The 14,863-nt window shown below is 39.4% G+C and overlaps 1 protein-coding gene across 1 annotated transcript; it reads right to left on the reverse strand.

Annotated features, from left to right (window-relative positions):
* Positions 1–12,630: 12,630 nt before the first annotated feature.
* Positions 12,631–14,583, reverse strand: timm29 (translocase of inner mitochondrial membrane 29). The gene is made up of 2 exons (XM_084423359.1): positions 14,278–14,583; positions 12,631–13,563 (listed from the first exon to the last, which is right to left on the reverse strand). Exons 1-2 carry the CDS (start codon positions 14,372–14,374, stop codon positions 12,908–12,910), a joined length of 753 nt encoding a protein of 250 aa, XP_084279485.1. The 5' UTR covers positions 14,375–14,583; the 3' UTR covers positions 12,631–12,907.
* Between the last annotated feature and the right edge of the window lie 280 nt (positions 14,584–14,863).

Genomic DNA, 14,863 nt, shown 5'->3' on the forward strand with positions numbered 1-14,863 from the left:
CATCTTCATAGGAAAACCTAACACATTATTATGATCACACTGCACCTTATCAAGTACAATAGAGACTTGAAATAAAAATGTATTGAGATCTAAACCCTAAATACTCAGGCTTTTTCCAACAATAGGGAAAGCGGCAAACATGTAATTTTCTCTCAAGGAGATAAGTAGGCCTACTTGCTTTTCAGCATGCAGGGTCCCTCTCCCCCACTATGCCACAGAGGCTTTAATTTCCCCTGTAATGATAGGGAAAGGTGACGCATAAACAGTGAAGCTCCTGACAGAAGCTTTGTGAAGACATTCAGTTTGAGACTAATTGTCTAAAGGTAAACACCTGCAGGTGCGCTTCAAGGCTGGTTAATGATACTACTCTACTGAAACTGAGATAAAGAAGGACTGAGGTAATGTAACTTAATCATAGCATGTACAGTTATCAAAAGGCAAATGACAGTTTCTTGGCTTATTCGATTTAAATACAGAAAATACTGCAATATTTCATTAAAAATAAAAAATACAATTATGAACATTTTGGTGGCTTGACACATTTCTAACATTTCATTCAATTGACACCAAGGTACACCACAGCACAAACTATTGAATGGATATTGAACTTCAACTTCCAGTTGTCTGCTTTAATTAATCACTAGCCTAGCTAATGATTTGCAAATGTATCATTATGTTATTACTTAACATGGCTGTTAACTGATTGTTAATATGTCATTTTGGTTTTGACATCCACACTAAGCCATGGATTTCAATTATCTGGTTATTAGTTAAGCGTGAATGAATGGATATTAGCGCACCCGTATTTTAAAGTGTTAACACCTTTTTCTATGTTTTCGTGCAAATCACCAAAATGTAGTTCTGTCATGAAATCTCTCGGAGCGTTTGACATGGTAATGGATATGACAATGTTGATATGTTTTGTCTTGGCGGAATAGATCTGCTACGCTGCTGCTGCTGCTGCTGCTGCTATTGGGTTTTGCTGCCAATACATACACGACACGCTGCTGTGAGCAAGTAAGACATGCTGCTGCTGCACAATATAGTACATGAATTACCCGTAGCAGATCTATACAGGTGGAGCTGGGGAAGGTGGAGGGTTTCTGAAAGCGTTGCAACTGCTAAAGCAAATGCTGACTGAGTATTTGAAGAGCAGCGAGCTCATTGGCTACTGATGCATCAGCTGTGTCCTTTAGAGAACAATGTGATTGCAAGCAGATTGAGTTAAGGACCTTTCAGCCTGCGCCATCTAGAGTTTCATGACAGAACTTTGTATTTATGTTTTCTCATGAGATCCGGTTTAGCGGCAACCGTTTCATGCTCTCAGAGCATGTTCAGGGTTTTCTTTAGTAATGTAGAAACTAGAACATTTAGAAAGTAAAATTTGAACGTTTTATATAAAACTTTATATAATTAAACGCCAGTCAAAAATACTAGTGTTATACAAACAGAATCGTTTGAATTTTTGGTCATTGCTTTTAATTCATTGAAATAATAAATCTGCTGTAGATTGATTCAGAGGATTTTAATGATTAATTAAGATCATGATTTTTATAAAAGCCATTTGTTTATTTATGGTCCCCGTCTTATCTCTGTGATTAAATGCCTTCTATATTTCTACTTGCTCTGCCCATACATCTGCATTTTAAAGCAGTGAACAGTTCTCATCTTTCAACCGCAAGACGAATTGATGTTCCCTGAGAAGTGAAGAGAGAGTTTATTTCTATTGCACATCTTCCAGCCATCACAAAATGTTTCCTTTGTGTTCCTCTCATGTGCGGCGCTTTATGTTACATTGACCCCTGCAAGCTGCCAGCGGGATGAATTATGACTGCGTCCCTGCGATGGATGCCCGCACCGTGTTGTGATGCAGGTCTCTGATGCGTGTGTAGACTGGGGATGACCGAGTGACTGTTCATCATCAGCGCATACTGAAGTAACAGCCCTGCAGGCCTGCCCGGATCGCGCTCTCAATTTCTTTCTCTCTTCGCCAGGACTCTGTTGCCATGATAATGAATACAAATCTATCATCCGACTGTGTGCGATTGTGCCTCAGTGTATTGCTCAAAATTGCAGAAGCTTTGTGTCAGAGCAGCACAGTCTCTTGAAATGTTTCCAATCGCCTTTTCAAAAACTGTTTTTTGTGTCCGCGCAGTTTAAAGAGTGACCCGCTTTTTGTTCTCGCTCTCAGTCTCTCTTACGCTTTCATGTGGTGCTCAGTCACCATGAAACCATGTTATGAATGTTTATTGTTTTCTGGCTTTACTCTCACCGTGTGCTAAGTTGAAATGATGGCTCCAATTTTAGACAGTCTCTTGTTGTTGACATATGTTTCTATATGGGGTGGCCGAGAGGATTTGCATCTAGAATTCACAGGAGGCTCAAATTCCTCGAGCCCCGTACTGTCATTGCCCCTCTCAGGGGTTGAAACCAAGTCACAGCCATAGACTGTGTGCTCTCAATGTTTTTGGACAGTAGAAGTCATATTGTGATCTTTGTTCAGAAAAGTTCACAGACTTTGCGACGTGTCCTCTAAATGTAAACTTTTTTTAATCACAATAAGCTCTGATAGTCTTTGTGTACTCGCTACTGTGTTTAGCTGTTACTGATAAGTGGAACACCAGAAAAGTATCTACTGACAGGAGTACTTTCCGACATTATCTGAGATATGGATGTGTGTGATGACTAGACAAAGTGTCTCTGACCTCTCTTCACATCTTTTTCAAGTGTCTAATGCTCTCAGGTTGATAGCGGCATTGACCCAGGAAATGGAGCGGTGTGTGGGTGAAAGCAAAGGTAACGCATGGCCTGGAGACTGGCAGAGAGGACAGAAATTATATAATAATAACTACTGCAGATTGTACACAACACGGAGATATGAAAAAAGACAAAGAGTGCTATGTTTGTTTGTGGCGGGGAGAGATATGAACATGTGCAAGTATTTTATATTTATGGGTGTGTCTCATTCTATTCCCTCTATCAGGAATGAGGATACATTTAACATGAATTTGGGCACTAGCAAGGAATCAAAAGATTGCCATACATCATCATGCATATTTGTTATAGCTGTTAAAAATTACAGAGCCTTTGTGAAATATGTGCTTCTGCTGATTTTTTAATTTTTTTTTATTAAGCAAAACATGTAATATACAGTATATAGGCCTATATAATGGCATTTAGACATAATAAAATAGCATACAGTGCAATGCATAAGTTAATACACCCATGCTAAAGTTGACTAAAACGAGGAATAAAAAATCATCTTTTGGAAATTGAACTTAATGCCTTAATTGAAAAAATTAGGAAAAATCCAACCTTTAAGGACACCAATTTTCTTTGTGAATGAATAATGTATCGTAAATAAATAAATGTTCTTCCTTAAAATACATGGTGCATAAGTTAGTACACCCCTATGTTAAATTCCCATAGAGGCAGGCAGATTTTTATTTTTAAAGGCCAGTTACTTCATGGATCCAGGATACTATGCATCCTGATAAAGTTCCCTTGGCCTTTGGAATTAAAATAGCCCCACATCATCACATAGCCTCAATCATTTATGCAAATCAAACTAGCTTTTAGGCTAACTGAAATAAAACCATGCCAATCTCTAGGTATGGTGAAGGCTATGTGATGATGTGGGGCTATTTTAATTCCAAAGGCCAAGGGAACTTTATCAGGATGCATAGTATCCTAAACAGAAAATTAAAAAAAATACTTAAAAATAAAAATCTGCCTGCCTCTATGGGAATTTAACATAGGGGTGTCCAAACTTATGCACCCTGTATTTTAAGGAAGAACATTTATTTATTTATGATACATTATTCATTCACAAAGAAAATTGGTGTCCTTAAAGGTTGGATTTTTCCTAATTTTTTAAATTAAGGCATTAAGTTCAATTTCCAAAAGATGATTTTTTATTCCTCTTTTTAGTCAACTTTAGCATGGGTGTCTAAACTTATGCATAGCACTGTATATATATATATATATTTATTTTATTTTTTGGGGGGGGAGTGACGTATAGAAGGATTTCTGCAAATGCATTCTGAGCTTGTGAGTTCAAATGTTTGGTAACCCAGACAAACACTATTGCAGCAGTCTATGTAACAAGCAAGTGAATGCATTTCTCAGAGAGGGAACAACAATACATAGATCCAGATAGTAAACCAAGTAGTGTAAGTTTGATATTTTTCTGACCGCTAGTGAACAGTCTTGTGAGGGTAGTGGAGAGTCTGCCAGCAGAGAGTCTTGTGCTGCTGATTACAGTGAAGTCTTCAATCAGATCAGACAGCTGACTGCTCCAATCAGCCTCCCTTTCCCTGCTTAGTTTGGACCAATCCGGTCAAACCCAATTACTGGAGTCACACTCTAATTGGCTGCCGACCCCATTGAACCATCAGCACAATGAACTGGGTCAAAGACACAGCAGTAAGTTATTATTCTGATGTGACACAGCATGCGGCATACATGTATTATTGTTTGGGTATGGGACCTTTGTGATAGTAATTGATTGAAGATTGCGATTCCCTCTTGCTCATAGCTGTAGTTCTCAAATGACTTGCTGCTGGGAGGTAAAGTGAAGCTCTCGTTCACAGTGTGGGAACAGCTTTGTCACAGAACCCCAAACCATATGGGTTCATTCATTAAAGCCTGTTCTTTCTATGTGCGCACATAACCTAATAATAGCACACAGTTCCTCAAGAGCTCCTTTATTTATTCTCAAAATTCAAAGCTTTGTCTTGTGAGGAGTTCAACACACCCTTATACATTCTGTATAGTCATGAGAGTTTCCCTGATGATCCACCTTTTAGATTCGCCAGACCATTTTTAGCTACATGCATAGTGTGCCCGAGGAAGAACTCTGCATTGTGAGTAATGTTGACTCTATGTCTGTGTGGGTCACACTGGTCAGTGAGCCGATTTGCTGGCTCTAGGGTTTTCCTTAGACACTGTGGCTTCCAAACCACTGGCAACAGGAATATACAAGTCATTTTTTAAAAGAAAACATAAAAATATTACCAAAAAATGACCAAACGTTTTTCACCCTCGTGTCATTCCAAACCTGTATGACTTTAGAGAAAATATTTTACATAATACAGAATAAAAGCTCAAAGCTGCATTCCGTAACTTTTTTGGGTTAAAAATGATCCAAAATAATTTTTTGAGCAAGTACATAACCAGGCAGTGTTCAAACCTATCTGCTTGCCTTAGCTTGATTCAAAACGGTAAGTCTGTAATAATGTTTTTAATTCCAGTGGTACTGCTGGATTTCCGTGGGAAATTCGAGCATGTCTTTGCGTCATTACGTCACATCTGTACACATAAAGAAGGAGTCTCAGCTAGGCTATATTGCGTGTGAGGATGTTGGAGGTGGAGATTAATAGCCTTTTCTCACAGCACTTGATATAATTAAACTTATCAATTTGATGGCGGATCCAGAAAGGTTCAAATGACAATCACCAGTGACAACTGGAGATTCACCCGTTGTAAAATGCAAAAGACTTGGGACTTCGGAGTGGCTACAGAAAAAAAGAGACTGCAACCGGGCCCCTGCGAAAACAAGGATAAATATCAGAAGGGCATTCACGCAATGCTGATGTTAACATTAACAATTTGAGAACAAAGTATAATTTGCACGGTTTGACGTGATATGATAAGCGATCGTTAGATTTAATCAGCCTTAAATTTCCCTTAGTTGGCCAGAACAAAAGTGGATGTTACTTGTTCAGACGACATTTTCCAGTGAAAATTCTTATGTTGGTCCGAATGACAGTATCCACACCAGTGACTGACAGCCACACATTCTCCTCACAACATTGGATTCATCCGCACTGTGCCATGCCGAGGCACAACCCACGTAAAGTTGATAATTCCGCGAATAACTGCAATTGCAGATTTCGAACAGAGATGGCGACAAAGAGGAAAAACTACGGCCTGCAGCTTTAATAGAAGTTTGGAATGACATGAAGACAGGATTTTCATATTTGGTCGAACTTTGCCGTTAACTCACACAACATGCAGTAAAAAACAACAACAAAACTCTTATTTCACACCGTTTATTGACCTTCTATGATGTACATGTGTTGAGTGACATGACTAATAGTGAAAAAGATTAACAGTGATTATTTTTTCAACCCACTGCTTTTGTGTACATTAGTGCAGGAAGAGCCATAGTTCTCATTCATCGTCCGGCGAGTCGAATAGATAAAACCCACCGACAGCAATGAATGTGAATCAGGACCCAGAGCTGTGACAGTAGATGCAGAATACAGTCTCTCGCTTCACTGATCAGCTGGGACAGCTTTAGAGACACTACAGCAGCCATCTTGGCCAGCTCAGCAACAAAATGGACTCGCACATGTAGTTGCTGGCACTCAGAAGGTCCGTGTGGTCGGAGTGTGTTCAAGAGGCAGGGTACACTCAACACTCGATGGTTTCTTTGACTTGCAAACTCACCGACAGCGTTGAATGTTCACTGAGACTCGCCTGGGACTGCATATACTTTGGAAATGCTGGAATTGTGTGATTTTAGACATGCACACCAAAAAAATGACATAAACACAGTTATGTACCTCACATGATACTTACATTCCCACCCCAACTAGTTTCAAATATGTTAACCACTTTAATACACATTAATAAATCCACGACCCATCCCTACAGTAAAAAAAATGGCAGACATATATATATATATTTATACATACGTACGTACACACAAATCTTTTATTTACTCAGCATTTACTCTACATTTTAAGATTGATTATGTTTTCTTGGCCCTTAAAATACATATTGCAATGAAATTGCAATCAACCCAGCCTATATTTTGCATATATTTTGACCAGGACAAATACATTTTTGGGCCATATGAGATTGTGCTCTCACAGTCGCTGAGGGGAAGTTGTGTGTGAGCATTGGAGGCTTTGGAGATCCGGTCATATGCACAGGGAAGCGGGCGTAGAGCGCTGCATGAAGTATAGCTTGAGCTCTGTGGGGCCTATTATCTGATCGTGGGGGGAAGGGACCAGGAGCTGAGAGTGAGCGGGAACAGAGGGTTGCCGATTGGAGAGAAAGAGAAAAATGTAAGGGGGAAGGAGGAATCAAGAGAGCGGGCAGAGTGGAGGTGGTGAGTGCATGTCTGGGCAAGGGGGTGTTGATCGATTCCAGGCTATGCATTTCCAGACAGACTGAATGGCAAAGGTCAAAGGGTCTCATTTCCTATGAAAGAGGGGCTGTCTGAAATGCGCCTCGTCCGTTTGTTTGCTCGATGCATTTGGAACACGCTCACGTATGCACGTGCAAACAGACGGTGCGGTGTGTATGCAATCTCAAACATGAAAGCAAGTTTTAAAAGACTTGTGGAAGGTTACATAACAACTATTTGCCATCAAAAATGGCAAAGAAACTGTTCTCAAGACCCACATCTGCAAAAAACGGGACCAGCTGTTGGCTTATGAGGTGAAGGTTGATCTTTGACTATATATGAGCAGGCAAAAGTAACAGGCCTGATGTTCATGTTTGTCTAGCCGTTGAAATGACGGCCGTGTGAGATGCGGAAAAGAAAGGGGGAAGGGTCTGGAAGAAAAAATAAGGCTACCATGGCAGCCCCCCTCCCCCACTTGGGACTTGAACTCATGACCCTTTGGTGAATGAGTTCATAGGCATCACAGCCAGTTTTGTGGACCCGACAAGTTCGCTGGGAAACTTTTAAAACGGGATTTTAGGGTGTGAAACACGTAATTAGGAAACTTTAGCATATCTGACAAACTTATTACAAGAATCCAGGCTTTTACAACAATTGAAAAGTCGTCTTAAAATAAAAAATGACATCACGTTGACATTAGACATAAAAACAATGCAAAAAAATCAGAACACAAAGACACAGACCGCACATTTCCTTGGATGAAAAAAGTTCAGAAGTAGCACATTGTAACATGCTTGTGAAGTTCACATGGTAGTCTGTATGTTTGTATCTGTGCAAAAGCTGAGCATTCATAGCATCCAAAAACTTCACGTCATTATTGTGCCGGTCACTGCTGTTAGTTTAATTTTGGGTGCAAGAGGATTATTGATGAAGATGTGGATGGCCCTTCCCCCTCGTCTGGCCAACTGGGTGTATGTCTACCTGCTCCAGACTAAATCAATAGTTTAATCCAATTGCCATTCACTTCCATAGGGATTGATATCACCTCACATGCATACACAAACATATGCGCTCACACACACACACCATTAGGAGACCATTACACTCTCCATACTGATGTTTACAACCAACAATTAGTCAAAGTTAGCAGTTAAAAATGAAATGAAATACATTTATGTTTCTTAAAAAAAGAAAAATGTAAAAAATACAAGCCACGAACATGTCCCAAAGCTTTAACTAGCATGCAAACACATGCAAACACAACATGCATGCATGCCTTGGTGGATAACATCACATTAAAATGTCCTGCAGTGATGTCTGACCGCATAAGCAACACTTGTCACATTTGTCAAATCAAATTTGTATCACATTCTAACAGCATGACAATGCATCCTAATGAAAAAGTCCTCTCGCATGCGCTCAAACAGTCACAGCAGATCACAGGCTCTTCATTTAGGGAGGTGGCAGGGGTTCGAGAAGAAAAACACACTTACCACAGTGACTCTCTCAGATGCATACACCCAGTCTGGCTCCAGTCGATCTCTGCCCCCCTCCATACGTCGAGCTTGGCCGTTCCACCCCTGCATTCCTTCACCTCCCTTTTTCTCTCTTCTATTTTAAAACTCTTCGTCCTCTTTCTACTCACCTTCCACCCTGACATCTCTTTGTGAATTCCATACCACCTCTTTCTATTCTCACCCCTTCCACCAGTCTCCTCTGGTTTTCTCGTCCCGGTCTCTCACTCTTCTTGAAGCCATCCTCTAGCCGCTGTTAACTTAACTGCAGTCGGTCTGGTGTTTCTCTTGCTGTGTGTGTGTGTGTGTGTGTGTATGCGTGTAGAGAGAGCGAGGGAGTGCAAATCGGGACACACAGGCTAAGTCAGTTTGAATGAAAATTGTGAATGCGCTCCGCTTCCTTCTCCTCCCCCTCTCCCTCTCCCTCTCCCTCTGCCTCTCTCTCGCTCTCTCTCTCTCTCCCTCACTCTTCATTTCCTTCCCTCCCCCTTCATCCCCACCCTACTCTCTTGCGCACTCTTTTTTTCTCACTCTCTTTTGGGTGCCTGCTCCATCTGTATTTCCTCACATCTTCAAACATTTTCACACTCCAGACAGACATTTATATTTTTATACTTCCCCCCTTCCCCCGTGTTTCTCTCTCATCACTCTCTCTTTCTCTCCTCATTTAAACAAATGCACACACATTCATGCTTTCCTCACTGTGCGCCAGACACTTAACCATTTGTGTTCTGTGAGCCACTACCCTAAAAATAGTGTATACCGCTTGGTGTCAGACAATCTCAATGTTTATTTTAATTTTATTTTTTAAATAATTTTTCACATTTGTGTTTTGATTATTCTCACATATTATCCATATTTTGCTGTTTTTTTTTTTTTTTTTTTAGCTTCAGTAACCAGTTTTGTAAATGCTCATTTTAACTCATCTTATGCTTAACTGTTTAATACACTGAAATTTAAGTATTTACATATACACATATTTAGACATGCAATTATATATATATATATATATATTAAAATGTCCTGTTATAGGGAAAAAAGTATATTTTACTCTATATTTAAACTCACACTACTTTCAGATGCTGCTTTAACGGATCTAGTGTCTGGTTGTGTCGCCATGCCTTTAACATTTTCCTCCCTCTCGTGCTCTCCATACTCTCTTCCTTAATGGTGACATATTGATCAGACATTACGGGAGGGGGTGGTGGAGTTGTAGTTACTGAGGTCAGCGCCATGGCTAGACTGCCTCACCCCTACGCATGACCCCCGGCCCCCTCCCAACATGTCCTTGCTGAACCCAAGCTCCCCCTTTCCACACTGACCACTGATCGGCCTCAGCCGCCATATCCGTCTGACATTGGCAGCTGAGTATATGGATAGAGTGACAGTCAATAGTCAATACAGGACAGGTCGTGGAGGGTGGGGGAGGATCCAAGTCGATCGAAGGATGAATGAGGGAGACTGTAACATAGTACAAGGGATGAAAATTCTGTCATCATTTACTTACCTTCATGTTGTGTTAAACCTGTTTGACTTTTTTCTCTTCTGTGGAACATAAAATAAAATATCCAGAAAAATGCCTTAGTGCACTCAGAAAAATTCAGTTAAGCTTGTTCAGTGAACTTAATTAAATAAAGGAAAACGCCATGAAATTAGTTTAGGGCTGTTCAACAAGACTAAAACAAGTTCATTTAAACAAATAATGTTTTGCTGAACCACATGTTGTTTGCTGAACCACATCAAATTCCTGTGTTAGATAACTAGCAATAGCATGTTAGCATGAAAAAGACAATTGCATGTATTGTTATATGTAACATGAGATGAGCAAGTAAGTAGCAGCTGATCTCATTACTGGTATGTAGTACTTCTTACTACAACTTGGTATAGTTATTGTTCATTGAGTGAAGCAACAGACTCCATGATCATCATGCAACCTCCTTCAGCACAATGGTAACCACACAACCTTAAAACAATAGAAACTCTTCAAAATATCCATCATAAGTGAGCATTAAACATTAACAAGGCTTTCTTTTTACTGAAAAATACATACAATTATACTTAATTAATACTCTGCTATAATGCAGTCTCAACTGCCCAGTTAAATGTCAATAAAAACGATTTTTTTTTGTCCACACTTTGGATATTCAGAATATCTCCTTTTGAGTTCCCTATAAAAGAAAGAATGTCACTTAGGTTTGGGACAACATGAGTGTGAATAAATGATGACAGACTTTTCATTTTTGGCTGAACTATCCTTTAAATATTGTATTAGCTATTTTAGTGTCATGGGGTTATGCGAACATTGCTTTTGACAATTGAGACCCAAGGATCCATGAAATATAAAGACAAAACAAAAGCAAAAATTAATGAGAAACAGTTTTCCGTCTCCATCATTTAGCCTAGAATAAAGAGCAAACAAGACAGCAGTGACACTACCTGAAAAAACATGGTGGGCTTCCACTCCATTGCTTTCCACTGCCTAGTTATCTCAGTTCAGTGAGCTTGAAGGCAATAAGGCAGGCCAGGGACAGCACTTTTTAAAGCATTGGGACGCAGCAGTGGTGTGTCTGAGCTGAGAGTGTCTTGCAGAAAGTGCTACACTGTTAGAAAAGCTCCTCCATTTAGCAATCAGCCAATGTCTGGGTCCCTGTGGACACCCTGATTGACAGACAGAGTGCTTCAGTACATTATGAGGATTGAGAAACATCAGATACCGCTGCCCGAGGCTAAAGCAACATCCTCCTACCGGCTGAAAATCTTTAGTGATTGGATAACAGCAGTGTGATAATGCTAAGTGACCATTTCAATATACAACAGTAAGAGTAATTTATAACAGTGGAGAAGTTAAAAGCGGATCGTTAGGATTTCAGATGGTTCAGCCTCTGCCTGAAGCAAGCCATAGGTCTTCTCTCATTAATACTCGTCTCCAGTGACATGCAATATTTCTGTTAGGCATTTTGTAAATGCACCCTAATGACATTATTATTTCAACATTGAGTAGCGAGGTTAAGTTACACACAGATAAGCCCCTGCGGTCTGCCACTGTTACATTATTAGAAACGTCTTCAGATGGGTTCCTACACTTTCATTAGTGTATCTTAAGTGCATTTCATCATTAAGTGTGTACTATCCCTTACTTTCATTATTTGGCCTTTTACTGAAAATATGATCTCGTCTGGTTTGACATGAACGGGTCAGCTCTGTATTCACATGCTTTATTGCAGGAGAACTGCACGATCAGAATGAACAATCCTCTCCAGGAGCTGAGATACCAATCAGAAAAAAAAAAAAAGAGGCGAATGCTGCTTCGTGAGCCAGTGAATCAATACCAACCATCTTAGAAAGGACTGCATGGGGGAGCGAGCGAAAGACTAATGGAGGAGGACAAGCCTGAGAGAGGAAGAGTAAAGAGATTAATGTAAAAGAGGATTTCCCTTGAAAATGAATCAAAGTCAGCCATTGAAACAGAAGGTCAAAGGTAATGGGATTAATGGAGATAATTAACCCAACTCTTTTTTTTTTAAATGAACTCTTTTTAAAAGGCAGCAAAGATATTGTTGGTTAGTTACAAAGAAACCATATGCTCACCAATAAAAAATACAGTAAAAACAGTAATATTGCGAAATATTATTACAATTCAAAAGAACTGTTTTCTACTTTCATATTTTAAAATGTAATCTAATTCCAGTGATGGCAAAGCTGAATTTTAAGCATCATTACTCCAGTCTTCAGTCACATGATCTTTCAGAAATCATTCTAATATGATGATTTGATGCTCAAGAAACAATTATTATTATCAATGTTAAAAACAGTTGCGCTGCTTAATGAATAGAAATTTCAAAAGAACAGCATATATATATATATATATATATATATATACACTTATACATGTAAATAAATATTTTTGTAACTTATGTTTTGATGCATTGCCCCATTTTTGCAAAATATTGCTACTTAAAGAAATTTGACAAAGAGATATATTTTTGATCAGTTTATTTAGTGTTGTGCTATTCTGTCATATAAAACAAGGTCAGCATGTTTTAATGTATTGGCAGTCAACCACTTATTTGCACAACTTTAGCAGTAAAGTAACAAGACTACAACATAATGTTGCTTACTTCCATAAACACATTATCATTATGATTCCCACTCACATTTTTTACTTTTCAATTCTTATCGACAGCTTATTCTTGCAAGCATGATCACTGGGGTCATTTGTGAGATACAGCATTCAATTTAAAGAAGTCTGTGCTTTCTATGTTGTGTTGCTTTCCTTTCCTTTAACAGAAATGTCCAGGTCTTTTTGTATACCATCTAATTCATTGCTCTCATCCTCCATCACCACAGCTTTCCACGATTCCTGATGAAGCTTTTCATTCCTTTCAGTTATCTGGGCAGACGGGGGGGCTGTTGCCACCAGAGCAGGAGGAAGATGTTTGAACTCCTCCTCATTTATATCAAAATCCTTCATTTTATGATCAAGCACCCACCAGCGTCCCACAAAGCCCACATCCAGCACACGTTTGGGCAGCTCTGTCCAGGGCACAGAGATTGCTGAACAACGCGCCTCATACAGGCTGGACTCAGAGTTGTGGTCTGTGTAATAAGTCAAAGAGGCAATGCCCAGACTGGCATAGCGCAGCTTGCCCTCGTTTCGCAGTTTCACGAGGGTCTGGACGTGTCCATCTGAGGTGCCGCTGCGTATCCATGGTGACAAGAGAGCCAGGCGGTTGGAGGTTTCTAGCAGGCTGGTCTCAAAGGAACCATCATCAGGGTTGGTGTAATAGCAGGCGTACATTCCTCCTAGAAGACCCAGGTATACTGAAGCTTTGAGGGGTCGATCCCGAGCCCCCAAAACTGCCTCGCGACAAGCTTCCTTATAATCGCTTAAAAGACTACGGCACCATACACCTGAAAACAGTGAAGAAAATAGCAGATCTGATTAACTTCAATTAATACAATTTTCCTATTGACACATTATACATAAAATAATGCAATAAAAAAAAAAAATTATGCATGCAATATGGAAGCATCTTCTTCTTAGTACCATTATAACAGACAGAGTTAGAAAAATAGTTAGTAACTAAATACAGTTTTTTTTTTCTCTCTGGTTTTTAATGCCATTCCATCTCCTATGGTTGTTCATGGCGAGCCAGGTTTTGTTATTCAAAAATATACCAAAAAAGATGTTTAAGAATTTTTTTGAGACTACATTTGGATTTACTTGGTTAAAAACCTTTTCGAAAGTATCAACAGATTCCCCAGAAGTAGTAGGCTACAGCCCAGCAAAATAAGTTAAAATTGACATTAGATTCTGACAGGATGAACACTGGTGAATTTTCTCCTGATAGTTAAGAATTATGTGCGAGTCTTGAGTGTCCTATCCTCGTGTAAATGACCTGATTCCAACAATTAGGCTATTGCAATGGAATATATGTTTAATACAAATACAGTTGTATACCTGTAACGTTAGATACAATTAACACGCCTGCACTGCAGCAAATTCAGAGAACTAAAAGAAATGTACAAATGACTTACGTGACTGACCACCTAAAGGCAATATGAACATGGATTATCTTTCAACTTATGTACGAAGCAAAAAGAATACGCGTGTCTTAGTCCTACCTGCGCGACTGTTTATCAGTCTTTGCCATCGTGTGCCCTTGGTTGTCACTGTGGCTGCTGTGGAGCAACATCTCTTCAGCAGCCACGAGGCGGCCATGTTAGCAAATGAACTCACGAACTGTGACAGTTTACAGTTCACGGTGGATATAGCACAGGAAGAGCTTTCAGAAGACAGTTTCCAAACAGTCTCGACGCAGCAACGGTGGCGAAGGTGAAACTGAAGAGCCAAAATGGCGAGACTCACGGTACGTGAAATGTTATTAGTCCGGTGGGGAAACACAAAATGTCCTTTTCCGTTCCAGCATAAAAAACTAAAACCAATAAAACAAAAAGAGGGGAAGGGGTATTATTTTTCAGTATGTTTTGTTTAAATAATGTTTTTAAAGCGTTTTTGTCCTTATATTTTGTCCTTATATTAACTGAGTTATATCTCAGTTTCTTTCATAAAAAATAAAGAGGTCTTTAATTTTTAATATCTGGCTTTATTCAAATTAATAATCTGTCTTTATTAATAAATATGTATGTCAAAAGTATTTTATTATTACATAACAGTCAGAAACTTTAATTTGTTTGATCAAAATAGTCA

This window comes from Rutilus rutilus, assembly GCF_951802725.1.
Source record: "Rutilus rutilus genome assembly, chromosome: 1".
Lineage (NCBI taxonomy): Eukaryota > Metazoa > Chordata > Actinopteri > Cypriniformes > Leuciscidae > Rutilus > Rutilus rutilus.

Bases quoted from the DNA above. Each gene is read 5' to 3' on its own strand.
- timm29 (XM_084423359.1), bottom strand. From the start codon at position 14,374: ATGGCCGCCTCGTGGCTGCTGAAGAGATGTTGCTCCACAGCAGCCACA. The intron at 13,564-14,277 runs GTAGGACTAAGA...CACTGTTTTCAG, and splicing joins ACTGATAAACAGTCGCGCAG to GTGTATGGTGCCGTAGTCTT.